Genomic DNA, 26,427 nt, shown 5'->3' on the forward strand with positions numbered 1-26,427 from the left:
TGAAAGAGGAGCAATCGCGAACCCGCTGAAAAAAAGTTCCGGTCAATTGCTGACATCGCCCCATCACTCAATATCCTTGCTCCAAGGCTAAAACTTACCAGAAACCGGTGCTGGCTCCGGGATATGTCGGACGGTGAGGCTCGGTGAGGCTCGGTGAGAGACGTTAGAATGCCTGTCCTTACGGTACCGAGTACATGCCCACCGTAAGGTAGGTACCTTAGCGATCGATGGGTCGTTCATGGCAGGAGTAACCTCGCCCAGGTAGATATACATACCTCTAGCACTCTCCTTCCCGACAGGCTCCTGGGCCTGAGCCCTAGGGCTCGCCCTTTCTGTCCTTCATAACGTAACTGCCGCCCCATTCCTTGCGTGTCCATCGCGAGTCCCTCTCCAACTGCCTCGTCCAAAGGGAGTGGCTTCCTGTGCTCTTGAGTTTCTTTCTCCCCTTCACCAAACCCCCTCCTGTACCCAGCATCTCGCTGCACCGTACTTACCTCCAGAGCCGCGTCGCCAAGTATTCTGACCAGTTGTCCTTCCGTTGCTGAGGACATGGAGGACTGGGAGTCCTGGGACCGTTGGGCACGGTATGATCATGATGGCATCGCTGAATACCGAACCACCCTAGAGCAAGTCCGGGTCGACCTGGTAGCTTCGGGTCATATCATTGACGGCCAAAACCAGCCCTCACGAAAACTGGAAGCACTTTTCGACTCGGTGCCTTTCTTTAGCGACGATGATGTTGATGATGTTGTTCCTCTCGTTGACGAATGGTTTCAGCCGCTCTCCCTATCGCTCCATGACCTCGATTCCGCCGTCGAATCCGGCCTCGGCTCCGCTCTCGACTCCGAACTCGACCCTCCTGACAAGACCGCTGCCACCTTCCTGCACCATTTCGATCACGGCACCCCCGCCTCTCCCGACGCTCACAATCTCGCCGAAGCCGCCCTCACGAGCCTCTCACGTCCTGTTCTCGACTTGAAGCTAGAGCTTCCTCTACTCAAGAGCGACCCTCAACTTGATTTCAGACAGTTTCTCGCTGAATTCGCGGCCGAGTCGCGGCCCAACCCCTTGCACGCATCTATCTCTATTTTACCCTGCGAGCCTGTTGACGATCATGAAGACGCTGGCTTGGAGTTTCCTCGCTCGTCTGAAGTCTTTCGCCGGCGTCTCGATGACGAGCTGCAGCATGAGGTCCTCGACTACTCCGAGGAGCATCTCGTGCTTGTGACCGAAATTCAATACATCGAACCTGCTCCTATGGACCTGTCCTCGTTCATTCTTACCCAGCTGGACCAACGTGATGTAAGACGAATCCCCAAGAACCTTGCTACAGGACCCTTCCGGTGACCATATGCTCATTTGTTTCGTGTGTTTCAGGATAAACCCGAGGCTCTTACACCTCCTTTACTGCCGGTCTCCGGTAGCCCTGAGCCTTTCATTCCCTCCCAGTCGGATGCCAGTGTACCCTTTCTCTCCGATCCATCCACTCTCATGGATGAAGACTTGGAAAAGATCATGGGTGATGCCTTGGACGAAGACCGACAGCTATCAGGAGATGTGACAGTCTTACTCCCCAGCACCCCTCCGGAGCTCTTCGATGCTCCTTTGGCGGCCCACCACGCCAAGATGTCGGATCTGATGTTGGAGCCCCCTGTCCTGTCTGGATATGTCCGGTCTTCTTCGATACATGCAGCTAATGGATCTTCCGTCGATATCGATGCCTCTATCGGAGAAGGCTTACGTAGCTCTCCCCGGGCGCAAGGCGTCGCGGACGACGCGGAATTTTCCGTTGCTGATGAAAAGTGGCTATTCGAGCTCATCGAACACAACCGTGAGCAGGTAATTCAAGAGGTTGCTCAAGAGTATCTGGATCCCCTTGATGGGACTGCTAGAATTCCCGTCCCGGTGCTCGATCTCGAGATTCCTGACCCAGACTGGAAGACGCACACTGCCACTTCCGAGGCAATGTTTTCGTACCTCACCCAGGCTTACAGCCTTCACTTCAACGCCAAGCCTTGCAAAAGAGACTTTCGACTTGACAAGGAGCTCCGCTGGATTCCTTTCCCGCCTAACGCTGCCATAGTAAACTTGGAAGAAACCATTGGCGACGTCGCTGAAGTCGTGCAACAGCTCGAGCTATCCACCCGCTCACCTAGCCCTAGGAACGCGGATTGCATCCCGCCGAGACCTGGTCTACGGTTCATCGACCCGGATGATGTGGACGAACCCATTCTAGAGCACGACCGAGAGAGCACGGCCGAGCTGGACGGTGAAATGAACGTTTCGATCCCTCGCGGTCTATTCGTCGCCACACCCCCAAGCGATGATGACGATGATGACCTTATGGCCTTGGTCAGGAAGCGAAAATCCGACGCTACAAGTTGGAATGCGCTCTCTGTTCAAAATGCTTCGTCGTCGAACACGCCACTGTCCAGTCTTGACACCCCGCATAGGGATCCCCTGTTCACCAGTAAGAATGATCCTTACGCAACAGAGAAGTTGCTCTCAAGCTACATTAACCTGCGAGCTCCCAAAAAGGTCAAGTTAACCACCAGTGAACATTTCCCGTCGGATCCTCTTCGAACGAGAAAACAATCCACAGTAACCAACTCACGGATTTCCGAAACTGAGCCGGCGCCATGTCGCTGGACAGCCCCCGGCCCCCAGTTGGATCCTCCTGCGGAGCCCGTTCGTCTCATCATCTCAACGACAACACCGCGAAGTCTTATGTCGAGCCTCCGCAATCACCTACGAGGGGTAGAGCTCTTGGACCGCGACTTGAGCCTCGAGAGTTCTTGCAATTTCCCTTGCCAAAATTTTGACCGCAAAGGTGTTAATATTTTGCCGCTCATTTTTGAAGCTGATATCATAATTTCTCCTTCAACCGGGATCATTGCTACCACACTTCTCAAAGTCCGCCAAAAGCCTCTTCCGGGATCTGGAAGCACCATGTCGAAGATATGCGAACGTATCGCAAAGGTTGCTCCCTTGTACGAAAGGCTGATCGTTCTCGTGTCTGAAAATGCCCAGGACGAGACAGCTGGACCTCTGTCCGAAACCGACGCCCATGCCTATTCTGACTTTGTCCTTTCTACCATGTCTCTTGAGGGTACTACTAGTGTACAGACCTTTTATGTTCCCGGTGGGCCCCGAACATTGGGGGCCTGGGCTACATGGATTCTATGCGCGAACTTGCCTCCGGCCCAGGTGCAGAAGATGCTGTCCGGAGAAGAGACGAAGTGGGAGGGCTTCTTCCGCGCTGCCGGCGTGAACGTCTATGCGGCACAGGTCCTGAGTCTTTGTCTAGAAGAGAGATACGGTGGAGAGGGCTTGATGAGGTTCCTTCAGCTGTCGAAAGACGAAAAGGTCGCTGCTTTTGAAGGCCCCATCTTCAGTACCGAACTGCTGAAACGAGTGTCGGAACACTTGCATAGACGCTTGGGATGATGATACGCTCAGGAGGTATCTCGCATCTGATCGTTTTCTAGCACTTACATACCTTGCAGCTTGCTCCGGATCCTCGACTTGACAGTGCTGCTGGGCTTTAAGCCCTTGCTTCTGCTTGCTTCCCTTCTGCAAGGAGCCTTTTCAATCCAAAGCGTCTAGTCGTGGGAGCAGGGATGTAGAGAGAAGCTGGAGCAAATAAAAATGTAAAAATGTTCGCTAGACTAGCAAAGTAACTCGCTTCGAGATGATCTATAAAATAAACAAGTCCTTTCCCAGAACAAACTCCGAATTTCTATCCCAATTTTCTATCCCTTGTACCCATACCCACGGTCCCGAGTTCTATAGCCCAAGATTATGCCCTTATATAAACTCCGTAGGGCAATGCGGCATGTGTTGTACAAACGCCTGATGTGTCGCCAATGCAAGTTCCCAAATGCGCTCCAAAATACAAGTCGAAATATGTACATAAAATCGTCAGAAAAGGGGGGGGGGGCTGTTAGACTGGCCCAGTAGTCAAGGGACAAAGGGAGCCCATCATCACTGCAGATCTGCAGGGATAACGTCGCCGTTGAAGAGGAGGTCGGTGGCAGTGTCCAGGAGACCTTGCATGAAGCGGTCGAGCTGAGACTGGTCGGGGGCGTCAAAGGAGCCGCGGGAGGGGGGCAGGGCGCGGCTGCACTCGGTCATGGAGTTGAGCTCGGGGACACCGAGGAGGCTGACACGGATATATTCGGCTGCGTAGGCCTGGGGAAAGGGAGTTTGTCAGTGTATGTGTGAGGAGGAGGAGGGAAAGGACGAATGGAACGGGCGTAATTCATCGACAACGTACCTTGTTCCAGCTGGACTGGGCGGAGGGATCGGCGTAGGACCGCCAGGTGGCGTGGGTGCGGGGGTCGTTGGCGATGTTGAGGTCGCTCTGGAACTTGAAGACGCGGGCGGGGGCGTCGTCGTCGAGGGTCTCGGAGAAGTACTCGGTGTCCCAGACGCCCGGGGTGGAATCCTGCGGGTCGCCGGCGCGGTCCACGTCGATGCTGTGCTGCTGCGAGGCGCTGTGGGCGCCCAGGAGGGCGACGACGCCGTCGGCGGAGATGGTCTTGTTGGCGAACATGTCGATGATGCGGTCGGCGTCGTCGAAGGGGCCCGGCAGCAGGCCCCGGGGCCCGGCGACGGCGACGTCCTTCCGGCCGGCGAAGAAGCGGATGCGCGGGCCCAGCGGGCAGACGACGGTGGCGACCTGGGCGGCGAACTGGATGACGTCGGCCATGGAGACGCCGTGGCTGGCGTACTTGGCGTGCCAGGTGCGGACCTGGTCGCAGGCGGTGCCGAGCCCCCTGTTCTCCGGGGTGCGGTCGCACTCGTCGGTCAGGGCGATGGAACCGTCGGCGCCGGTGCCGTCGGAGTGGATGTCCCAGGTGCCGGCGTCGTGGAAGGCGAGGCGGATGAGGGCGCGGGCGAGGTCGTTGCAGCGGCCGGCGGTGCCGGTCAGGGCGGGGGCCATCTCGTCGGCGATGTGTTTCCAGACGCAGCAGGTGTCGATGTTGCAGAGCCACGAGCCGAGGGGAGGGGTGCCGAGGAAGTAGGATGCGTGCGAGATCAGGTCTTGCGGGTTGCCGGTGCCGCGGAGAATGGCCTTGATCTCGCGTCCGGTGCGGGTGAGTTGGCGGTCGGAGAGGTGGACGAGGTCGCCTAGTAGGGCGGTGGAGGGGCCGCTGCCGCCCTGTCGAGCTTGGATTTCGGACATGGTCTTGTCCATTCCTGGGAAGGCTGTTGTGAAGCCTGCCGTGCAGACCACCGCTAGAAGGAATGAGGCCCTCATTGTGGGTGGGACGGACAAGAAAAGGCTGTAGGAGCGCAAGGAGAGTAGGCAAGGCAGAGTCTAGATGGGATACCGATGTATGCAAGTCACCGATTCAAGAAGCCTCAGTAATGGTCACGAAGGGTTCTAGACCTGGTGGGGTGTGGGTGTGGGTGATCGTTTGGAGGAGGTAGGGAACCAAGTTGGGCGGGAGGCAAGTCGTTGATGGCGATGATATTCGAGAGTTGGATGTGGGATGGAGAGAAATAGCATGACCTTAAGTACATATGAGCCACAGCAGACAGAGCCCTCTGAGACACAGATAACATGGGGGTATAGCGCCCGTGGTGAGATCACATCGTGGTGGTCGACCAGGAAGATCCGCACCCTCCCGGGGAACTTCAGGTCATGCCGGGAAACCAAGCGGGAGTGTGCTGACGGTGGGGTGACAAGGGGCTTAGGTCTAAATCCGACGTGTTTCTGCTTTGAAGCTGCGGTGCTTGGACGGTAATCGTCGAAGTAGGACGGAGTTGTGTCCGACTACGATCATTGGGCATAGGCATTGGGTATTGGGTATTAGACGACCAGGTGTAGGGGCGGTAAGGGGAATGGATGGAATGTGCTTCTGACCAGTCTGACCGAGACACCCTGGGCCTGATCGGCCATGGCGATTGCCGATCCCAAAGGAGAGAAAGCATTGATCCAAGGAAGATTGGCTTGATCAAGTCCGGGGCAGTGGGTAGTGGGTAATTGGCTGTGCATTCCCCAAGGCACAAACCGACGGACCAGGCTCCGGAAGCCAAGATATTGATAGACAATGAAACAATGTGGGAAATACAGGCCTCGTCCGTCGTTATTGGCGAGAGGAATGGGCTGGGTGCTGGGCCCGCTGACGCTGAGGGACACTGCCGATGCAGCACGGAGGCGCGGTTGACGAGCCAATCTGATGCCAGGATCAGCCACGCAGTTCACGACCCAGGTGTCAGGGGCACGGCACCACCCGCTACCACTTAGTCTTATGACTCTAATTATAGCCCAGTCATGCGTTGGTAGACCGAGATTGTACGTAGCCTGGCCTGTCGGTGAGGAGATCAGATCAGTGGTCGTGGTGATTTGCTCGGAGACTAGGTGGAAGATTGGAAGATGGAGTCTCGGGATGCTGTTCGTATCATTGATCCAGATCGTCGTACGTCTCGAAAGTTGTGTCTATCGATGAGGACTTGGCGAATGAACCTTGGTTCGTGGTCGTGTTCTATAAGGCCGTAAAGCGTAAGAGAACCCAATCCCTAGGCAAAGTTGTACTGCATGCAAGATGCTGCGACTAGAGGCTTTTGGGCTTGATTGGCGGCCCATCGATCGGGTGGTGAGAAAGTCGAGCAAGAGCGAAATCCCATCGGGGAGCCCGCAACATGCTTCTGGAACGTCCGCGGTGAGGGCGCGGGAGGACGCCGAAGCCGGGGGTAGGTGCGTGCCGTCTCACCGAGCTGCAGCTAACCCAACCAGGGCAACTGTGCTGATTGCGGATACTGAGTACGAAGTAATGAATGGGCTTATTTGCATCCTCCCAGTGCCGTGTCACTGCCACTGTCACTGTCATTGTCACATCACCTGCCATTGTGCCGACTCGGACTGCGGCCAAAAGACGAGAGGCCCCTGTCCTAGAGTCGTCGACATCATGAGGACTGTGTTTCTGCATCACCCTTCAACAAAGTCCGCATGCCTTGTTGCCAATTATAGCTCGTCACCCTTCAGGTGCTTTCTCGGCATCATCCAATGCGTCATCGTCCATGCCCAGGGCCCAAATCTTCAGGTTACAGTCGTCAGTGAGACGAGGCGACGCCAATTTCGGCATGCCGACGTCGTTGCTCGTCCCGGCTTGTGCGACCAGCTCGTCGTCCGAAGTCGTCGTCCACGCGCCTGAACAGGTGGCCACGACCGAACCCCCCGGATGAAGCATCGTCCCGCCGACGGGAGACTGATGAGCGCGGAAGTCCCAAGACTCGTCGAGGGTGCCGGAGCGGGCGCCGACGCCTTCCCACACCAGAACCCTCCCGTCCTTGGACCCGGCCCACAACTCGAACCCCCCGTCGTCAGACGTGGCGGCGCTGCCGGCGAAAACATCACAACTGAGGCGTTGCTGCGTGGACGCGTCGCGGCCGATGAGAAGGTTCACGGGTCGACCGGTGCCGCGCACGTCGTAGACCAGGATCCCGCTGGCCTGCCGCTCGTTGACGGCCAGGTAGCGGCCGCAGGGGCTCCAAAGAGTCTGCACCACGCCGCCGCCGTCGTCGTCCCGGTGGCCAAACTCGGCCTCGACCACGCCCCGGATCGACCAGTTGGCCACGGCCTTGTTGGAGCGGGCCGGGTCGTACAGGCCGAGCCAGCGGGTCCAGGTCCCCGCGGCGACGAGCGGGGCATCGGACACGGCGGGGCTCTGGCTGGCGAGGGCGGAGACCATGCCTTTCATTCCGACGCCGCCGCCCTTGGAGAGGTGTCTCTTGGAAGGGATGGTGGGGATGGTGAGGGCGGGACCATCCGACCCGGTGCGTGTGATGTCGAAGTAGTCGAGGCGGTTGACGGAGCCGACGAGGAAGTGGGTGCCGGGCCAGGTCCAGAGGAGTGATTCAGCCGAGATGTATGCCTCTGTCTCGCGGCGGATGAGCTTGTAGCTGGACATCAGCGAGCGCGGGGCCGGATCGGGACGGGACTGTGACTGTGACTGTGACTGTGACGGCGAGGTTGAGGTTGAGCTTGAGGCGCTGGCGGGTGGGTCGGGGAACAGGTGGTGAAGCTGGATGGGATGATCTTTACAGGAGACGAGGACGGTCTGGGAAAGAGGTTCGGAAAGTGAGAAGTAGGGTGAGACGGCGAAGGCGTATGAAGGCTCCGAGAAGCGAAGCTGGGAATCGGGTTCCAGGTGGAAGGGTTGGTCTTTGGGAGCGAGGAGATCTTCAGGTAGGACATGAACGGAGATTCTATGATCTGAAGTCGAAGCGACAACCGCAGTGCCATCTGCTGTCCATTGAACACCACGGTAGAAGGAACGAGCGTGAGGCTTGTCCAAGGCATATTCCTTTTCTTGAGGACCATGGTCATGTGGTTCTGGCGAGGCGCTGTGTGTGTCTCCGCCTCTTGAACGATGCTCCGTCGAGGCAACTACCTGCACGGCAGGGAAGGGTCGCGGACCATCGGGCTGGTTTCTCGGAGAATCCTCTTGGTGGTGGGAGATGTTCTGTGCTTCCCTTTGGTCACAAGCCTCTCCATCTTCGACGTCTTTGTGCGAGTCCATCCGAGGTTTTTGTCAAGCAGGGAGGGTTCGGGTATTCGGGTCGACCTGATGCCTAGGGACGTGAGATCAGAAATGTTGCGAAAAATGAAACAGAAGACGACAGTGGTCCGAATAATAGTGAAGACCAAGAAATCAATTAGAAGGCACCCATGAGGTTTGTCTGTATTTGCCCATTGGACGATTGGTACTGAGGTACAAGTTAGGGTATACCGTATTTTGTGGCATAAAAATACTGTATAAGTGCTCTGTACGTACTTGGCGATCTGTGTTAGTTTCAGGCAACCCACCAAGTATTCCGCCCAGCAAAAGCTCTGTAAAGTAAACATTTACGTCATTACGTTGCTAACAGGCAGGGATCCACACAGGGTTCCGGATCACTCTCCGTTCTCAGAAGTCCTCTTCCCACCCCAGTGCACGATCCACAATAGCAACAATTGTATGTATGGACACTGTGTCTATGTAACTAAGGTACCCTACGAGTCGCCTGCCAACCTGGCTGTCGGCAGCTGCGATCACGAAATGTTCCATACAAAGTGGAGACTACACCGTATCCCGTATCTGTACCTAAGGTACCTAGGTAGGTACAGTAAGCAAATCTGAACAAGCTCCCGAACCCCATCCATCCCACCTCCTCTCCACAAACATCGCAGCCTAAAGTCCTGTCCGGAGCAGTTGTTCACCTTTCCCCCCTTTCATTCAGCTGTTCCCATTCAGCTACCATACCCTCTGTTCACATCTTTGACCTTTGATCCGCTCATTTTAACAGACTTGTCCACCTGGACGACTCGCCGTGAGCTTTGCTTTGGCTATTGTACATAGGTTTTTGTACAATGCCGAGGTAGCTCGGTGAGGTCCCAACTCGCCGGCCTTCCTCCTCCTGCTTCATCAACATCTCCGCTTTGTTTTACCAATCCAATCATTGAATCTCCTACTTCTTTGAAGAAAGAGCTTTTAGAATATCTCTCGTTCCCTCCGTCTCCTTCTCCTCTCTCCTAGCGAAACGCAATTCTTCTCTTCGCAACCGTCCAACACTACTTCGTCCTCTCGATATCGTCCTTCCCAACAAAACGCATCTCCCTTGCGACAAACCTACGGCCAACACCATATCGCGATCCATCGATCCATATATCACTGTTACGAAGAGTCTATACGTAGAAGAACAGCGCGAGGAACGCCGAACTCCTTGTCTAGGGACCTGCACCCCCCCCCAAAAGCACCTCGAGATGGTGCCCACCGCTTTCGATGACCGTTGCGAAGCGCTTCGGGACCCCGACTACTTCAACCTGTCCCTGTCCATGTGAGTCGCTTCCCTTTAATCCAGGGACAATCGTCTTTTTTCTTTCCCGGGTTGCGGCTGCAACGGCAGTAATAAATACACCCGGGGGACGCAGTGCAAGATCATGCACGTCGAGACACCTCGCAAATCGAAGTGCACTGGCTGACGAGTATGCGACCCCGCCAGCTCCATCCTCTTTGGCCTCCTGATCTCCTACCTGCCCCAGCACTATCGGATCATTTCTCGCCGCACGTCCGAGGGCATCTCGCCTTGGTTCGTCCTCCTGGGCACCACCTCGGCCACGTCGGGTTTCGCCAACATCCTCACCGTTCCGCCCTCGCGACAAGATATTGCCTGCTGTAGCCAAGTCGCGCCCGGCGAGTGTCTGGTCGGGCTGCTGGGCATCGCGCAGCTTGGTGTTCAGTGGATTTGTTTCGCCTTGATGTATGTGGCCTCCCACCTCTCTCCTTCTTCCATCCCATCCCCCCTTTGGCTTTACTAGCCGTCATGCACACGGGATTTCCATGACATCCTCGACTAACTCAATGCGCTCCGACAGCCTCGTTCTCTTCCTCGTTTTCTTCCGATACGACGATGCATCTGTCTCCGAAGACGAGCTTGCCGGCACCCCTCCCGGATGGCATACGGCGGTGACGGTGGGCTTGGCCTGTTTGTTCCACGGCCTCATAGTGATCATTTTGACCGGCGTCTTCGCCATCGGCCTCCCTGCGCAGCTGACAGTCTGGGCCAATTTCCTCGGCATCATGGCGGCTGCCCTCGCGGCCGTGCAGTACATCCCGCAGATTTGGACCACGTACCATCTCGGTCACGTCGGCAGCCTGAGCATTCCCATGATGTGCATGCAGACCCCCGGCGGCTACCTGTTCGCCTTCAACCTGTACAGGCGACTGGGGGCCGAGGGCTGGAGCACCTGGGGCATCTACCTCCTGACGGCCTCGATGCAGGGCGTCCTGCTCGCGATGGCCATCTACTACGAGGTCACGAACCACACGGGCGAGGATCTGTCGCAGCACTCGGATGGATATCCCGACGAGCCGAGCCTCCCGAGCCGGCCCAACCCGATCCGCACGTACTCCGAGGGCTGGCACGACGGTCTGCCGGGGCCGTACACGGCGCATCCGGAACGGTACGCCGACACGGAGGAAGAGCTGGAGCGGCTGCGCGAGCGCGAAGAGCGACAGGTGCTTCGGGAGGATAGACCCCTCCTACGACCCGGCGGAATCGGCACGCCACACCGGAACCGGAGCTACCACACGTACGATGACGATGACTGAATGGCGTTTTTTTCTTTTTTTGGTTTATATTTTATATTTGCTTTGTGCGTTTTTTTTCCCCCCGTGAGGGTCGAGCGCAGGACATCACGGCCTCATCGGTCTGACATTGCGGCAGGTTTTTCTTTTCTCCCCGCCCCCTTTTCATGGCGCTGGTGTCTTTTTCCTCGCCTCCGGTGCGAGTCAATCATGCCCGAATTCTTTCCATGGGTTTAAAAAAATTGTTGCAGAGGGACTACTAGGGAGCAGAGCTTCGCCTTCCAACCAGACCAAGTGTTTAGCCACGTATTCCGACGTGGATGGGACATGTACCTTATATTTCCTGGACGCAGGGAGTCTGACAGACGTTGGGAGATGGGCTCCTGTCGATTGAGCATCGGGTTTTCCATCGGGTGTAGTAAGTTTGTCCTCTTCACCCAAGGATTGATGGTTCGAGTGGCGTCCAGGCGCTGTATAACTAGAGATTAGGAGAACGGGACGGAATGCAGGGAATATGCTTGCCTTTTACCATTCTGGCTGCTAATAAGAAGCTGGCACATGTGTACGAAGTACACCAGGAAAGATACATAATAAACACCGAAAGAGGTTATTGCAAGTCCCCACCACCGAAGTGAATCAACGGATTCCGTTAGCACCGTTGAGCGAGAAAAGCTGCAGGAGACGGACAGACTGCAAAGCACGAATGCAAGTAGGACGCAGCAGTTCCGGCTGCTACCCGGACGCCCGGTTCCAGGCCTGGTCTCATGGGAGTGTGGAGTAGGCGAAGCCCGGTCGAAACCCGGGCATCCAGCCAGTTCCCGGAATCTCTGCCGGTTACTGAAGACAAAGAGACGACGTGGGCCATGCGGCGATGAATCATTGCTAAGCGACCAACCGAGGTGTTTGGAGCCGAGGCAGGATAAAATAAGAGACGTAAGATCGTGAGAATTTTCTTCTCTTTTCTTCCCACTCTCTTCGCGTCTGGCACGATGGCTTTTCACTTGGGGCCAGCCATGAATTCCACAATTACCTGAAAGACTGGTCTGGACATGGGGCAGATGGGGCAATACAAGTTGGGAATAGCTGCACACTACCTTACCTATGAGCAAATGCTTTCCTTTGACCAAACAAAAGTACCTAGTGATAGACTTAGTGTCCGTGTAAAGTACCGACCCATGCGAAGAGCGAATTAACATGAGTGTAGGTGACGATCTTGACGACCTCCTATCTTCTCCCTGGCCTTCTTTTCCTTGATCCTTTTTTTTTTCTTCCTTTCTTTTCTTTTCTCTTTTTTTTTTTTTTGCTTCCCTTATTTAGGGATTTAGAGGTGCATGACAAACATTGAGAACATGGCATTTGGCCCAGCCCGTTTTCATTTTCGTCATATCCAAAGACGGAGTACCCGTACGTCCTTCCCGGCAATGCCCGGAAAAGCGAAGGGAGTGTACGAGTCATCATCAGAAGCAATGGCCCATGGCGACTGCCAAGAATGCCCTGATGAGCCATGTGGGTCCGATGACCAATGTCAGGATCTGATAAGGAAAAGTCTGCAAGACGGATTTTTTTTCTTCTCTTCTTCACGTCTCCACCCCCTCTCGCTCCCACTCCCCACAGACAATAACGACGACTTGAGACCGGCGAGATGTTGATCAAGTGTTGAAACCATCAAAAAAGCTACGAATCACTCGAAGAACAGCACAGTCTATTAGAGCATCGCAACTACGCGATGTTGTATGTCGTCGGGAGAGCTCATAAGCGCCGAGGCTCAACACCTCCATGCCGTCATCCGTCGGCCATCAGCGAGGGCATGCTAGAATTTGATGGTCTGTCCATCGGTCTCAGCAGTCCATTTCCTCCATTCCCCTTTCGGTCCTTGATCCTGGAAGCTCCCGTGCCCAGTGCTCTGCTAAATTAGTGCCTACACTACTTTCGCTTTCGCACACTGCGCTACCCCCATACAGCTGTCATTCCTCTGTTTCTTTCACCGTACTTCGTACATCGTACATCACACCACCATGATGTCTAGGCCCAGCTCTCCCGCACCTCCCCGCCCTCCTCTTGAATTTTTTTTTTTTTTTTTCAATCTTATCAGATGGGGTTTGCAGAACTCCACAGGGCTTTTCAGGACCGCCATTGGCTCCTTATGTCCATTTCCGGGGATCATCCCGGTCGGGACCCGACTCGAGCCCCGCCTGCTTCGACGGTATCCATCTCTACGGATGTTCCCAGCTCTTGAGGAGTAGGAAGACAAAGAAGAGGAAGGAGAAAAAAAAGAAGAAGAAGAAAAAAGACCCCCAATACCGGCTGTCGAAAGTGAGCCTTATTCTGCTCCGTATTACCGAGTCACCCCGTCAAGCCCTGCATAAAACGTGGCTGCGACCCTCTTCGAGAACCCTGACTTATTCCTTACAGTCTCCGTCCCGTCTTTTTCGCAGAAAAGGAGAATTTCTTTTCTTCCACTCCCGCTCCCGCTCCCACTCCGCCCCCTCGGTCAATTCGGCTGGGGGCCACATCAGATACGGGCCAAGAAATCGACGGGACTGAGCTTTACCTCTGCCCATCTTATCAATTGGTACGTTCCTGACCTTTTTAGCTGAAACTTTGCTCGTCCGAACCTATATGGGCTTTAGGAGGGGGGCTTCGGTCCTCATTCTCCATCCGACTCGACTCATCCCTTCCTTCACAGCACACATTTACATCCTGCGCGCATTGTTCAATGATGCGACGGCGTTCGAACCTCCCACTGACCTGAAGAGTAATATAATAGGTAGTAGATGCGCAAGGCCACCATCATGTCCTCCCAAGTCGACAACAAGATTGTCGCGGCGGCCTCGTCGAGCGAAGCGGAGAAGCGAGAGCAACAACAGGAACAAGAACAGCAACAGCAACAGCAACAGCAACGATCCAACGGCAGCGACGAGAAAACCCCCAATACCGTAGGCACAGACATGCTGGGCTCAACCTCGCCGGCCACAGCCGAATTGGGCCACAAATCCTTCGGTGTGGCCCGCATTGAGGCCATCACCTCGGTCATGACCCGCTTCGATCGCATCTTCATCTTCCTGGGTGTCTTCCTCGTCTCGTACGCCTACGGCCTCGACGGCACCTTGCGCTACGCCTACCAACCCACCGCCACCGCCTCGTTCCAGAGTCACTCCCTTCTATCCACCGTCAACGTGCTGCGCTCCGTTATCGCCGCCGCTGCCCAGCCCACCTCGGCCAAGATCGCCGACGTCTTCGGTCGCGTCGAGCTCCTCTGCGTCTCCGTCTTCTTCTACGTCCTCGGCACCGTAGTCGAGACCGTCTCCGACGATGTCCAGGCCTTCTCCGCCGGCGCCGTCATCTACCAGGTCGGCTACACCATGATCATACTCCTCGTCGAGGTCATCATCGCCGACATCACCTCCACCCGCGCCCGTCTCCTCTTCTCCTACATCCCCGCCACCCCGTTCCTCGTCAACACCTGGGTCAGCGGCGACATCTCCCAGGCCGTCCTCGACAACACCACCTGGCGCTGGGGCATCGGCATGTGGTGCATCATCTACCCCGCCTGCGCCCTCCCGCTCATCGTCGCCCTCTCCATCGTCGCCCGCCGCGCCCGCCAGCGCGGCCTGCTCGACAAGCACAAAACGCCCTTCCAGGCCCTCGGCTGGCGGAAGGGCTGGGTCGACCTCTTCTGGCGCCTCGACGTCATCGGCATCGTCCTCGTCATCGCCATGTTCGCCCTCATCCTCGTGCCCATGACCATCGCCGGCGGCTTCGAGTCGCAGTGGTCCCGCCCCCACGTCATCGCCCCCCTCGTCGTCGGCATCTGCGTCATCCCCGTCTTCTTCTGGTGGCAGACCCGCTCCCCGCACGCCCTCGTCCCCTACTGGCAGATGAAGGACCGCGGCATCTGGGGCGCCCTCGGCATCGCCTTTTTCCTCAACTTCGCCTGGTACATGCAGGGCAACTACCTCTACACCGTCCTCATCGTCGCCTTCGACATGAGCGTCATGACCGCCACCCGCGTCACCTCGCTCTACTCCTTCACCTCCGTCCTCGTCGGCTTCCTCCTCGGTTTTGTTGTCTACAGGGTCCGCCGCCTCAAGGTCTTCATCGTCATCGGCACCTGCCTCTTCCTCGTCGCCTTCGGCCTGCTGATCCACTACCGCGGCGGCGTCTCCGACTCCGCCCGCGCCGGCATCATCGGTGCCGAGGTCCTCCTGGGCGTCGCCGGCGGCATGTTCCCCTACCCGGCCCAGGCCTCCCTGCAGACCTCGCTCCGCCACGAGCACCTCGCCGTCATGACCGCCCTCTACCTCGCCACCTACAACGTCGGCTCCGCCTTTGGCAACACCGTCTCCGGCGCCTTCTGGTCCCAGCTCCTCCCCGGCACCCTCGCCGACAGGCTCGCCCAGTTCAACAACGACACCATCGCCACCATGACCTACGACGACCCCTTCACCGCCGTCGCTTTGTACCCCGTCGGCACCCCCGAGCGCGAGCAGATCATTGCCGCCTACCAGCATGTCCAGCGCTTGCTGTGCATCACCGGTATCTGCCTCTCCGTGCCCCTCGTCGCTTTCGCTATCTGCATGCGCAACCCCAAGTTGAACGACAAGCAGACTTTGGCGGAGGAGTCGTCATCGGACGATGAGAGCGCTCGCAGGGTTTAGAATAGAGGTGAAATTTTGCATTCATTGTGCATTAGGGGGAGTGTGGAGGAGATGATATATGAGGATGTCTAAATCTTGATACCAACTGAAGCGTGCTGGGGTTTCTTTTTTTCTTTTCTATTTTTCCCACCCCTCTCCAGGAGAGGATGTGTCGTGGGGGCGCGGCCCGTGATTTAATGGCCTTACAGAGCAGAATTCTGGAGATAATGGTCTGTTCATGTTTATTATTGTGCTGTGTGGCAGGGGACACTTTGCTCAATGCAATTGTGATCGCCCCCGTATGCCCCCCTTTCTCCTCTCTCTCTTCCCCTCTAATTCTCCCTTCGTCCCTTCGCGTGATATCCTTCCCACCTATCGATATCGTATAGGTATATAAAGTGCTGCGTTCAAACAAGGAAAAACAAGGGGGGAAAAAGGAAAGCAAAAAAAAAAAAAAAAAAACCTCACACCAAGCAAAAAGCCACCTCACCTCCTTGCAATGATCAACCCAATTCGGCTGCTCCAGCAAGAACCACCCGACCCGACGGTACGCCCCGTTGCTCATCCTACGCAACAGCAACCCCTCGTTCGGGGCCCTTTCGTCCAAGGGAATGCGGCGCTGAACACTTACCTGCATCTCTTTCCTACTGCTATGACTCACCTCATTCACCCACCATGCCGCGCTCCTCAACGACCTACGCACCCGCAACCCGTCCGCCGAGCTCGTCTACCTCGAAGGCCAGCTCTCGGCGGATGTGCGACGTGAAGAGGCTCCCCGACGTCATTGCTTCCCAAAGAGCACGCCCTCGACGCCCTATTCCTCCCGGCCGGGTTCCTCCCCTTCGGCGGAAGGAAGGAGACGGAAGAAGGCTCCGAAGAGTGCCTTCGGGCGCAGGAGGCAGATGAGAGGCCGTGGGAGCATACCATGGGCAAGCTGCAGCCCTATATGGGAAAGTAATAACTGCTGCGTTACCAAGTACGGTGTACTTTGGTGTACTTTCGTATCTGCGATGAGTGATGATAACCTACCTCGGTTTCAGCGAATCATTGTGGTCAGAGTATGTAGCCTAGATGTATTAAAGTTCCGGACGTCTTCTTGTCTTTTGTCGAGGGAAATCAAGTCTCTGAGTGTGGACTTCTCACACCCACGGACTAAAACGGGCATCCCGACCACGTTCGGGGCCCCCAGGTTCAAACATGGACATTGGATCAGGTCATTGGCCAAAGAAGCCTATATTCCAAGATGCCGTGGCTAGATGCCGCGGCTAAATGCCAAACGAACTGCTGCCTCTCATCGCCGGAATACGCCGGTAGTCTGGACAAGAGCACAGCAGGATGAAGAACATCAAGAAAAGAAAAGAAAGAAGAAGAAGAAAAAGAAGAAAAAAAAAAAGATAAATACAACCTGTTGCAACATCATTCAAAAGAGGGTAAAGGGTTCGGTTCACGGGACTGGCGTGTGCCGTTCCATCGTCTAGGTAGTCAGGCCATCATCACAATCATCAATCAGCAAACTTCCCACAGAGGCCGGGGCATGTCGTTCCGGAAGGGGTTGGCACGTCCCCGCTTCGGAATCGTGCTCTTGATGCCGACGTAGACGACTCTCCTGGGAGGCGACCCGGCCGTGACAGAGCGGGACTGGAGACCGTAGTAGGTGGAGAGCGAATGGATGAGCCAGCGCCTAAGATTCGAAACGACGGAAGAAACTCGTCAGCACGCATTGCTGCGGGGGGGTTACGGCAATTGGAAAGGGGGAGGGAGAGAGAGAGAGGAACGTACTTGAAGGGCGCCGTCTCATCGTCTCCCAGATCGTCAAACACCACGCCCGACTCGACGGCTCCCCCACTGCCGCCGACTTCCCTCGTCGCTCTCTTCCACCCACGCGCCGCCCTCGTCGCGGTGGCCGCCGCCTGGTTCTTTCGCCCGACGAAGACAATCTCCTCATCCTCGCTATCGAGGCCGTCGATGTCCGTCTCCTCATCCGCCGCGAGCGCCTCGGCCGCCCTCTGCCGCTGGGCGAACCCGCGCACGGGTTCCTCGAGGTGCTGCAGCCAGTTGCGCACGGCGGGGGAGCGCTTGGCGTAGTCGCGCAGGTCGCGGGGCACCATGCCGGCGCCGAGGCCGGTGGCGGACCCGTTGGCGAGCTGCTGCTTCTTGCGCCGGGCCTGCTGCGCCTGGTGCTTCTCGTCGAAGCGCTGTCGGAGGGGCGCTGCGGCGCCGCTCTTGGGCTCGCGGTCCCAGTAGGCCGCTAGGTGGTAGGGGACTTTCTGGACGGGGTGGGTCGGGTGGGGGGCAAAGTCGGAGGGGAGAGGGGGCTGGACGTTGGGAACGTGGATGAGGCGATCTGTGGAGACGGCGTGCACATTAGTGAAAACAGGTTGTGGCGTAGTCTGCCCGTCTGTTCTTGAGTGGGAATTGGATTGGGATCTATCTCTCAATGGAAAGGTATGGGTCTGCATGTAGCCCCAGCAAGTAGAGACGGACCGTTCTCCCAGCGACGGCGCTGACGACTCCCCTCGTGGCCCTTGAGGAGAGCCTCGCGCGTCTTCTGGCTGTCGCGACAACTCGGCGGCCGTCGGATGGGATCTTTCGGCGGCGCATCGATGGCAATGGTGACGGAGCGATGGGGGATGGTGGTTTGCGCATGCTGTAGGCGCGCGGCCTCGTCGAGCGGAATGGTGAGCGGGCTTCCGGTACCACGCGCGATGGGACTGACGCGCAACGATTGGAGGGCCGAGAGAGTCCACGCCTCGATGTCTGCAAGCCGGGAGCTGGACTGAAGGTAGCTCGGGGTCTGCGGGAGCACCACCACGGATGGTTGGGGGGGAGGCGAAGGCGGCGATGCTACGTCCGTGAGCCCATCCGCGGGGTCCAGGTTGGGTGGAGGGGGGACTGCGCTGTAGATGGCCATGATGCGCCGATGCTGGTCACGATATGCCGGTTTATGATCTCTAAAATGGTGGAATGGGTGAAGCAGGAAAAAGAAGCAAAAAAAAACCCCCCCAGACCACGTCCCAAACTATACGACCGCGAACGAGAAAGAGAATCTAGGTATGGAATTGAATGTCGTCCTGTTCGCCGGGATAAAGGGAGGTGTAGGACGCTGAGGAGGAGGACAGGTGGGAGAACCCCCGAGCCCCGAGTTGCAGTGGGTTCGTGGCCTTTATCAGGGCATGCGTAATTGCACCGTCCACGTAATACAGTGTAACACTCCGTGAAGTGCTCAGTACACCCCTGAATTGGAGGCTCCAATACACTGATGCACGCGGCGGTGTGCACTGTAGGCGTACTGTACGAACGCGTTCTTACCTGTAATAAGCCTTGTAGAGGATGTACAGTACTCCGTAACTTACCCGCACTAGTCCAGGCATCCGGCGACGAGTCACACTCAGGTTTCTGTATGTATAATGTATCCGTACTTCTGCAGCGGTATCTCTCTCCAAGTACCTTGTCGAACAGGGAACCTTTTCCCCTTCCAGGTTATTATCTATGTTCAAGTACCTAGTGTACATCAGTTTCTGGGTGGCAGCCTGGGGCATTGGGAGGTGGTGGAGACGGTGGCCTCTGACTGACTCGACACAGTAAACTCGCTTCTTCGCTGACTCGTGGTCATTGAGCATAGACATGGATGGATGAATGTAATTAAGAGTTGATCCAGGCAGGGCAATATGGCCCGAGTTCACCTCCTAAGAGAATCTCACGAATAAAGTTCCGGGTCTCTGCTTCGACCAGACACGTGGGATGAAAGCGACACGATGAATGGCAAGTTAACCTGTGGTATAAATACAGTACGGATGGTATTCCTACGTACGGTGGATTACAGAGGCTCATGCTGGCAATAGCCTTACCAAGCAATTACCGAGTCATTCATCCATCAATCAAACTCCCTGTGGTGTAGTTGGCTATCACGTTCGACTGTAATTGGACTCTGTTTCAATCGAAAGGTCACCGGCTCGATTCCGGTCGGGGAGAACACCACAGCAAGCTCAGCTTGTGAATTTTTTTTTTTTTCGTTGTTTGATTTCGTTTTTTTCCCCTCTCTTCTGAAAACGTAACCAAATTAACAGCAAGCTGCAAATTTGCCTTTCGTGTCCGACTGTCTCATCAACTCGGACTATGAATAGGTGAGGCCCTGCCGGGGGTAGTCGAGTAACTTAGTTATACGGTCAAGGCGACTCGACATAGATTAGAGGCAAGTAGCAATTGATTCAACACTGCAACGTGCTCTCAGCCCGACGCGGTTGATCGTATTTGAAATTCACGCTGGTATTTACATGTATTTACATATAGATGCTATTATACACACCTTCCTGGTGTCCGATATCTGTTTGATACCGTATGATCGTATCATGCAGAAATTGCCGAAAAATCAACGAAACAAAACCCATCGTCGCTAAGAAACCTCCCTCGTGTTCGCGTTCATGTCATCGTAGAACGGGCATCACGTCCTCAATATCTCCCCCTGCTAGGTCGTCGCGGACTCCTCGAATAGTCATGGATGACCACAGGAGGCGGGGCCGATATGCTCGAGGATCGACGCCGGCTGCGGCTATGCCGATGAGGGGAATGGTGGCGGTGATGGTGGTGATGGTGGCGGTCCTTGTCGCGATACCAGGGCTCGGGCTCCCGAGGGCGGGCGCCCAGGTTACAGAGGGAGCGGATGATCCACAGGAGGAGCAGGGTGCCGACGATGGAACCGATTACGATGCCCGCAATCGCGCCGCCGCTGAGGTTATCGGCGCCGCGGCCGCCGCCGCCGCCTCCCGCGGGTACTTCGGTGACGGTGACTGTTGCGGGGGAACCGTCTTGGCGCACCACGAGGGTTGGGTGGTTGACGGTGGACGTGCAGCCCGGGGCGACGTCGAGGTCTGCATTGTCGTCACGTCTCTTCAGGGGCCAAGAAGGACCGGCCTGGACGATGGGTAGAATAACATGAGGAGGCATGGTTGGGATGGCGAGTCGTGACTCGTGACTCGTGACCACGGGGGTGTCTGCTGCTCGCCGGGAGTAGCCTGTAGGTTTGGGTTTGATAGGTTGGCGACGGAAGGACACGGGAGCCGGGATATCCAAGGGCAACGAAACGTATTATGGGCCGTCGGAGCAGTAGTCCACCGCTGTTAGTCTCGCTGAACGGGTGTGACCGAGCCTACATCTGGGGAATGAGAGGAGTATGAGAAGAGTTTAAGTAGGTACCACCATTCTCAACCTCTCATATACACTTATAGTCCATACAAAGGAGAAGGAGAAAAGGAAAAGGGAAAGGAAAAGGAAAAGTGATGGCATGGTGAGGAATCGGGGCGTCATTGGAACGTCAACTCGGTCCATTCTAGACCCCAGACCCGCGTTCGAACTTTCGGACCATCAACTCCAGACAAGAAGTGTGACAAGGGGTGTAAACGCGGTGCGATTGTCTTCAGCTCGTTGAGCCGTTCGTCATGATGGGGAGGGAGAAGCTTTCAACTCCAGGCCTGATTGGGCTCGAGGGCCATTGCTTCAGGGCCGTTTTGGCCTGCATGTGAACTTTCGAGGAAAATGTCTTGTGGATCAGCTCAGTTTACCCGCAGAGTTCAATTGCTTGCATATGACGTAATTTGTGACGTCGTCGTCTCTGTGCCCCTGTATACCTTAGGTAGCCATTCATGAAGCGGAAGTCACCACCCAAGTTGATCCCACCACTCAACCACAACCCCCGCCCAAACCCCTCCCAACCCCCAGCCACGCGACTAATTCGTACATCCCTTGAACGCTTTGTTCGATCTTCCATTGTCCCGAATAGTCCTGATACCACATGCCATAATGCCTCGTGCTAATTAACTGTCATTATCACGCATTTCTCCGTTCTTCCAATCCGATTTTCAACCACGGAGCTTTACCGCATCGAATTTATCTTCGGAATGACAATTTTGTGTTTACAGGACTTGGGGGATAGAAAGGCGTATAAAGGAATCTGGTCGGCGGAAAATGCCAGTGCGGCGCAGCACCCAGGGGCCAGACTCGGTCAACTTGAGTCCCTGACAATCATATCCGTATTGGCTGCAATGCGACAGGAAAGGACTTTGGGGAACAGACATATGAACCCCATGTCCGAAAAGAGTCCAGCCAGTGCTGTCGTTGGGCCGTTCATCCACCATTATTCAATCTAAAAGCTCAGTGCCTTGCAGGTATACCGTATGGCGACCAATTACTGGTTCGTTTACGACTTTTGGATAAGATGGGAGGCTTGGAACCAAAGAAAGGCTCGAGAGTAAAGCCACCAAAGAATTGAGGCTGTAGGGAATTTGATAGTCTATAGTTGGTGTGGTCGGCGTTGGACCTCATTACTTAATTATGGCTGACTTGAGCCTCAACTCCTCACCTTCTTTGCCCTGCACTTATTCTCTCTTCCTCTGTCGTCACCAGCACCGGTGTAAGTGACAACACTGGCAAGTCTGCAACAATCATCATGACTACGGATACCATTTGGCAACCCGGCCTCACTGCCGCCGCTCTTGGGCGTCGCGATCGCGTACATCTTCCTCCGAGCTATCGTCCACCTCACCCAGGGGGCGCAGGAACCGCCCGCCGTCCCCTTCTCCATCCGGACCATCCCTTATCCCTTACCTCTGCGTCTCCCCGGAAGCCGTATCTACGTCGTCAACTCGACCGCCCTCATCCCCGTGGTCCAACGTCAGTTCCGCACCGTCGCTTTCACGCCCCTCGAGGCGAGGGCCGCCGAACATGTCATGGGCGTCAGCAAGGCCCGGCCTGGAAGTAGGTAATCACTCAACTCTTTTTCCCTCGAGGGCGGACAAAACGTTTGGAAAACTTCCCGCTGTCAGTACATACAGGGTGATTCCCACTGAGCGAGGTTTTGGTTTTGTTTTGTACGGAGGTTCGATGGGGCCCGGGGGTCCATTGGCGGTGGGTCGGTGAGCGCTCGTTTGTCTCGGTTCGTCATACGGGCGCATGGGGACTCAATGGTGGAGGCATCTAATGACACTATCTAGCCTTGGAACGCATATGAGATTGGTGGGACGCTGGCTGGGATCGGGAACCCGGAGTCTTCATCAACCCCGAGACGGCACGAAGACATTTTTAGGAACACCGGGTGGGTAGATAGCACAGGTATTGGTTTCTGAACAGGACGAGCTGGGGCCAATTCCAGACCCCCAGCCCACTAAGCCAATGCTGTTATTATTATCTACTACCTGCTGTACTTCCCTGTACATTTTCTCGTACAGTATAGAGTAAGTACATGTCAAGTATCATAAGGTAGGGTAGGGGGAAAGGGGGTATAAGCGAGAGTTGAGAGAGAGTTGAGAGACAATATAGCCAAACCGACAAAGAAGTTGAGAGAACCTGGAGAGACCTAGACCTATAGAGTATCCATGTTGAACTGGGTCCTCAGCTTCTCGCCGTACCGCAGAATTAGGAAAGGCACTGGAATAAACGCAGTCGCGATGAAGCCGAGCAGGGAGTTTCCCCAGCCCAGTCCCAACACGTCGTACATTTCCAGGGCGCACAGCGGCAGGACGGCACCTGCAATGGATCGGATGATGGTGTTGGCGGCAAGGGCCGAGGCAGAGTACATGGTGTAGGCATCGACCAGATACATGGTGATGGTTATGAAGCAGAGGATGTTGCCTTTTTGGTGTTGCCCGCAAAACTCGTCAGCAATTTTTTAATTTTTTTTGGTGTAGCGCTGCAATTACATCAAGGAAGCATTTGACAAGACTCGTCTCGTACGTACCGACTCCAATAACTGTCAAGCCCATAATAGGCCCCATCCAGTGCGTCTCATAGTCGGCCGTCCATCCGTAGATGAAGAACCCGACCGGTAAGAGGATGGCCCCATGGGGTAGCAGCTTCAACCTGATCTCCGGTTTCACATGGCCGTTCTCGTTCTCATGCCCGCCGACGTCCTCTTCGGCCTGCAGCTTCTTCATGGCCTTGACGTCCCTGGAGGTGTCGACCGAAAACCAGGCCATGCCGATCATGGATCCCACGCCGAGTCCCAGATACACCAGACCAACGTCGCTCGTGCTGAAGCCATAGGAGCGCTGGAAGACGAACGGCACCGACGTGAAGAGGATGTACAAGTACCCGTACACCAGGACCATGTACAGGGCAAAGACGGTGCAGATGGGCGAGAACAGGAGCAGCTTCAGGGGCCGAACGACGGTCAGCAGGACGAGGTCCTTCTCCGTGAGCCCCTTATCCAAGCGAGACCGGAGCGCCGGGTTCCCCGTCTCCCTCCGCAGCCTGCGGGCCTTCCGGTCGAGGAGGACGGGCGCGTAGGTCTCGCGCATCAGCAGCAGCATGGCGACGACCAGGAAGCCGCTCACGGCGGCGACGACCCAGAAGACCCAGCGCCAGCCTTTCTGCTCCTGCAAGACGCCGCCGATGACGGGGCCCAGCACGGGGCCGAGCAGGGGCCCGATGCTGAAGACGGACATGGCGGCGGCGCGTTTTTCCTGCGGGATCATGTCGGCGATGCTGCCGCCGCCGTTGGTCAGCGGGCAGGCGCCCATGGCGCCGGCCAGGAAGCGGAAGGCGATGAGGGAGTCCAGGGTCGGGGCCAGGGCGCAGCCCACGGTGAAGGCGACGAAGCACAGGTTGCTGACGTGGTAGACGGGCAGGCGGCCGTACAGCTCGGAGAGCGGGGCCATGAGCATGGGCCCGAAGGCGAAGCCGAGGACGTAGACGGAGACGACGAAGGCGGCGAGCTCCTGGTTCGAGCTGCCAAAGTCGACCATCAGTTGCGGGACGCCGGGGGCGAAGATGGACGAGGCGAGGGGGGTGACGAAGGTGAGGAAGCTGATGAGGCCGCAGTTGGTGTATTTCCTCCATGCCGGCCAGTTATAGGGGTTCTCGGGGTCGTTGTCGCCGTCCCACCATACTGTTGTGTCGTCATGTCGGTTGAGCTGTTGCTGACTTGTGAGGTCTTTGTCGTTTTCGTTTGAGTTGGTTGTTGTTATCTTCTCCTCAACAATGTGATTTTCCGGAGTTTGTGAGTTGGCTTCTTGTGCCGCAACGCCGTTACTCCCCTCTGCCCCTGGGAGAACGCTGTCGGGGGCCTTCATGGTCGTTTCAATGTTCCTATATAAAGTAGGAACACTATCCCCCGGGGTATGGGCTAAGAAATATTTAAGTAAAAAAGAATATCACGCCACAAAGCGAAAATTGAAAGGAAAGAAAGAAAAGGAGAATGAAGCAGAAAATGCCGCCCAAAGAGAATATCGAACGAAGGGAAAGAAGACGGGATCGGAGTTGACCGGGGCCGGGGTTGCGGCTAACGTCAAAATAAAAGAAAAGAAAACAAAACAAGAAAAAGAAAAGAACAAAGAACAAAGAACCAAAAGAAGGGAAATAGTTTCAATCAATGTCCGGTCTTTGCGCCTGTCAGAGTCGCCATCCTTGAACCACATGCCATTTTGTCCAATCCGTTTGAGTCCCGGGGCCGAGGCCGCGGACCTCTGCCGGTGGGCCCGGAGCCGACGAGATGAGCCAATCTCGTCTGGGCCTTACGAAATGCGAACCCGAGGGGAAAACGGATCCGAACCCGGAGATTAGAACAAGACATCTTTTTTTTTTTTTTTTTTTTGCATTTTTCGCCTTTCTCATTAAAAGCAAACTACCCGTAACCATGGACCGAGACTGTGACCCTGGTTCTCTCCGCTTTCCAGACTCGCCCTCAACCCACTTCAGCCCACATACACTCTTCAACCCACCGGGTTTCATAGTTTCCTGATTAAAATAGTCTTGGTGGGATCAGGGACCGACTAGTGAAATGTCATTATAAGAGCAACCCCCGAGACAGATAAAGAATTGGATGAGGAAAGGGTGTGTGTGAGGGTGAGGGAGTTGAGTGGCCGAAAATTAAGTAAAAAGAATTTTTTCAAAAGAAAATAACTCACCTGCCCAGAAAACTCGAGATTCTTATATCTCTCCGTCACACCCTCGGGCAACCGGACCTCGTAATCAAGAAGAAAGGTTGCCATGATCATTTTGATTTCGTTCGCAGCGAAGAACCGTCCGGGGCAGGCATGCCGTCCATATCCGAACGTCAGGCTCGACGCCCCGACGCTTACAAACTGCGCGTTGGCCACCGCCTCGGCCGCCTTGACGCCGGACCCGGCCTGGTCCTTGGCCTGTCGCATCTTGTAGAACCGCAGCGCGTCGAAGACGTGGGGTGCCGGGAATAGGTCCTCGTCGAAGGCGACGTCGCCGGCCGGTAATTCGATGACGACGCCCGCCGGGATGACCTGGCCGTTGGACAGAGTGAAGGGTTTGAGGACTTTGCGGTTGAAGGAGGCTGTGGGAGCACGAGGGAAGAGGCAATGGTCTGTCAGCGCAGCGCTTCACAGAAGGGAGTGGGATGGAAACGCACTGGCTGCTATGGGATAGTAACGTAGAATTTCTCGGAGGAAGCTATCCAGTTTCCTCATTTTCTGCATGGCCAGACTCGTGAACTGGCCTCCGCTCGCAGATAGTGCCTGCTGGACATCCTCGCGAAGCATCGGAGTGAGCTCGGGCATGGCAGCGAGAGTATAGATTCTGGGATTCTTCAGTACGCTTCCTGGATCTGCCATGGCAGTGGAGGGGAAAATGAAAAAGATAAAAGGAAAAAGATAAATGAAAAAAAGAGAAAAAAAAAGAGAAAAAAAAAGAGAAAAAAAAAGAGAAAAAAAAAGAGAAAAAAAAAGAGAAAAAAAAAGAGAAAAAAAAAGAGA

The 26,427-nt window shown here is 55.8% G+C and overlaps 10 protein-coding genes and 1 non-coding gene across 11 annotated transcripts in view; 5 read left to right on the top strand and 6 right to left on the bottom strand.

Moving 5' to 3' along the window:
- The first annotated feature begins 303 nt into the window (after positions 1-303).
- On the top strand, positions 304-3,615 carry SODALDRAFT_28137 (hypothetical protein). Its single transcript, XM_028608282.1, has 2 exons — positions 304-1,302; positions 1,378-3,615. Exons 1-2 carry the CDS (start codon positions 550-552, stop codon positions 3,445-3,447), a joined length of 2,823 nt encoding a protein of 940 aa, XP_028470802.1. The 5' UTR covers positions 304-549; the 3' UTR covers positions 3,448-3,615.
- Positions 3,616-3,658: 43 nt separating this feature from the next.
- SODALDRAFT_375227 (peroxidase manganese-dependent 1) lies at positions 3,659-5,395 on the bottom strand. The gene is made up of 2 exons (XM_028614738.1): positions 4,277-5,395; positions 3,659-4,191 (listed from the first exon to the last, which is right to left on the bottom strand). The coding sequence occupies exons 1-2, from the start codon at positions 5,261-5,263 to the stop codon at positions 3,985-3,987; spliced, it is 1,194 nt and encodes a 397-aa protein (XP_028470803.1). The 5' UTR covers positions 5,264-5,395; the 3' UTR covers positions 3,659-3,984.
- Positions 5,396-6,983: 1,588 nt separating this feature from the next.
- Positions 6,984-8,531, bottom strand: SODALDRAFT_268436 (hypothetical protein; the record flags this gene model as incomplete). Its single annotated transcript, XM_028607608.1, has 2 exons — positions 6,984-7,911; positions 7,975-8,531. The coding sequence occupies 2 exons, from the start codon at positions 8,529-8,531 to the stop codon at positions 6,984-6,986; spliced, it is 1,485 nt and encodes a 494-aa protein (XP_028470804.1).
- A 1,021-nt stretch (positions 8,532-9,552) lies between these two features.
- On the top strand, positions 9,553-11,333 carry SODALDRAFT_28191 (hypothetical protein). Its single transcript, XM_028608314.1, has 3 exons — positions 9,553-9,828; positions 9,994-10,251; positions 10,367-11,333. Exons 1-3 carry the CDS (start codon positions 9,755-9,757, stop codon positions 11,100-11,102), a joined length of 1,068 nt encoding a protein of 355 aa, XP_028470805.1. The 5' UTR covers positions 9,553-9,754; the 3' UTR covers positions 11,103-11,333.
- Positions 11,334-13,489: 2,156 nt separating this feature from the next.
- On the top strand, positions 13,490-15,752 carry SODALDRAFT_28223 (MFS general substrate transporter). The gene is made up of 2 exons (XM_028608330.1): positions 13,490-13,650; positions 13,846-15,752. The coding sequence occupies exon 2, from the start codon at positions 13,853-13,855 to the stop codon at positions 15,734-15,736; it is 1,884 nt and encodes a 627-aa protein (XP_028470806.1). The 5' UTR covers positions 13,490-13,650; positions 13,846-13,852; the 3' UTR covers positions 15,737-15,752.
- A 1,172-nt stretch (positions 15,753-16,924) lies between these two features.
- SODALDRAFT_355190 (hypothetical protein) lies at positions 16,925-19,341 on the bottom strand (the record flags this gene model as incomplete). Its single annotated transcript, XM_028613792.1, has 7 exons — positions 16,925-17,030; positions 17,164-17,189; positions 17,231-17,396; positions 17,495-18,113; positions 18,200-18,666; positions 18,751-18,876; positions 19,226-19,341. The coding sequence occupies 7 exons, from the start codon at positions 19,339-19,341 to the stop codon at positions 16,925-16,927; spliced, it is 1,626 nt and encodes a 541-aa protein (XP_028470807.1).
- Positions 19,342-19,598: 257 nt separating this feature from the next.
- On the top strand, positions 19,599-19,687 carry SODALDRAFT_t13. Its single transcript has one exon. It is a non-coding gene; the product is annotated as a tRNA-Tyr (tRNA).
- Positions 19,688-19,976: 289 nt separating this feature from the next.
- SODALDRAFT_327171 (hypothetical protein) lies at positions 19,977-21,014 on the bottom strand. Its single transcript, XM_028610354.1, has one exon. The coding sequence runs from the start codon at positions 20,657-20,659 to the stop codon at positions 20,165-20,167; it is 495 nt and encodes a 164-aa protein (XP_028470808.1). The 5' UTR covers positions 20,660-21,014; the 3' UTR covers positions 19,977-20,164.
- A 943-nt stretch (positions 21,015-21,957) lies between these two features.
- SODALDRAFT_327174 (hypothetical protein) lies at positions 21,958-22,549 on the top strand. The gene has a single exon (XM_028610355.1). It carries the CDS (start codon positions 22,158-22,160, stop codon positions 22,467-22,469), a length of 312 nt encoding a protein of 103 aa, XP_028470809.1. The 5' UTR covers positions 21,958-22,157; the 3' UTR covers positions 22,470-22,549.
- Positions 22,550-22,677: 128 nt separating this feature from the next.
- Positions 22,678-25,275, bottom strand: SODALDRAFT_327175 (MFS general substrate transporter). Its single transcript, XM_028610356.1, has 2 exons — positions 23,445-25,275; positions 22,678-23,338 (listed from the first exon to the last, which is right to left on the bottom strand). Exons 1-2 carry the CDS (start codon positions 24,775-24,777, stop codon positions 23,070-23,072), a joined length of 1,602 nt encoding a protein of 533 aa, XP_028470810.1. The 5' UTR covers positions 24,778-25,275; the 3' UTR covers positions 22,678-23,069.
- A 3-nt stretch (positions 25,276-25,278) lies between these two features.
- Positions 25,279-26,427, bottom strand: part of SODALDRAFT_327177 (cytochrome P450) — a 2,614-nt gene continuing 1,465 nt past the window's right edge. The window contains exons 6-8 of the mRNA XM_028610357.1: positions 26,085-26,251; positions 25,612-26,009; positions 25,279-25,476 (exon numbers count right to left, since the gene is read on the bottom strand). Of these exons, the coding sequence (XP_028470811.1) occupies positions 25,432-25,476; positions 25,612-26,009; positions 26,085-26,251 (610 nt within the window). The 3' untranslated portion in view covers positions 25,279-25,431. The remainder of the gene's footprint in view (positions 25,477-25,611; positions 26,010-26,084; positions 26,252-26,427) is intronic.

Source organism: Sodiomyces alkalinus (assembly GCF_003711515.1).
Source record: "Sodiomyces alkalinus F11 unplaced genomic scaffold SODALscaffold_1, whole genome shotgun sequence".
Lineage (NCBI taxonomy): Eukaryota > Fungi > Ascomycota > Sordariomycetes > Glomerellales > Plectosphaerellaceae > Sodiomyces > Sodiomyces alkalinus.

Bases quoted from the DNA above. Each gene is read 5' to 3' on its own strand.
- SODALDRAFT_28137 (XM_028608282.1), top strand. From the start codon at position 550: ATGGAGGACTGGGAGTCCTGGGACCGTTGGGCACGGTATGATCATGAT. The intron at 1,303-1,377 runs GTAAGACGAATC...CGTGTGTTTCAG, and splicing joins CCCAGCTGGACCAACGTGAT to GATAAACCCGAGGCTCTTAC.
- SODALDRAFT_375227 (XM_028614738.1), bottom strand. From the start codon at position 5,263: ATGAGGGCCTCATTCCTTCTAGCGGTGGTCTGCACGGCAGGCTTCACA. The intron at 4,192-4,276 runs GTACGTTGTCGA...CCCTTTCCCCAG, and splicing joins CCCAGTCCAGCTGGAACAAG to GCCTACGCAGCCGAATATAT.
- SODALDRAFT_28191 (XM_028608314.1), top strand. From the start codon at position 9,755: ATGGTGCCCACCGCTTTCGATGACCGTTGCGAAGCGCTTCGGGACCCC. The intron at 9,829-9,993 runs GTGAGTCGCTTC...CGACCCCGCCAG, and splicing joins TTCAACCTGTCCCTGTCCAT to CTCCATCCTCTTTGGCCTCC. The intron at 10,252-10,366 runs GTATGTGGCCTC...GCGCTCCGACAG, and splicing joins TGGATTTGTTTCGCCTTGAT to CCTCGTTCTCTTCCTCGTTT.
- SODALDRAFT_28223 (XM_028608330.1), top strand. From the start codon at position 13,853: ATGCGCAAGGCCACCATCATGTCCTCCCAAGTCGACAACAAGATTGTC.
- SODALDRAFT_327171 (XM_028610354.1), bottom strand. From the start codon at position 20,659: ATGCCTCCTCATGTTATTCTACCCATCGTCCAGGCCGGTCCTTCTTGG.
- SODALDRAFT_327174 (XM_028610355.1), top strand. From the start codon at position 22,158: ATGACTACGGATACCATTTGGCAACCCGGCCTCACTGCCGCCGCTCTT.
- SODALDRAFT_327175 (XM_028610356.1), bottom strand. From the start codon at position 24,777: ATGAAGGCCCCCGACAGCGTTCTCCCAGGGGCAGAGGGGAGTAACGGC. The intron at 23,339-23,444 runs GTACGTACGAGA...AACACCAAAAAG, and splicing joins CTTGACAGTTATTGGAGTCG to GCAACATCCTCTGCTTCATA.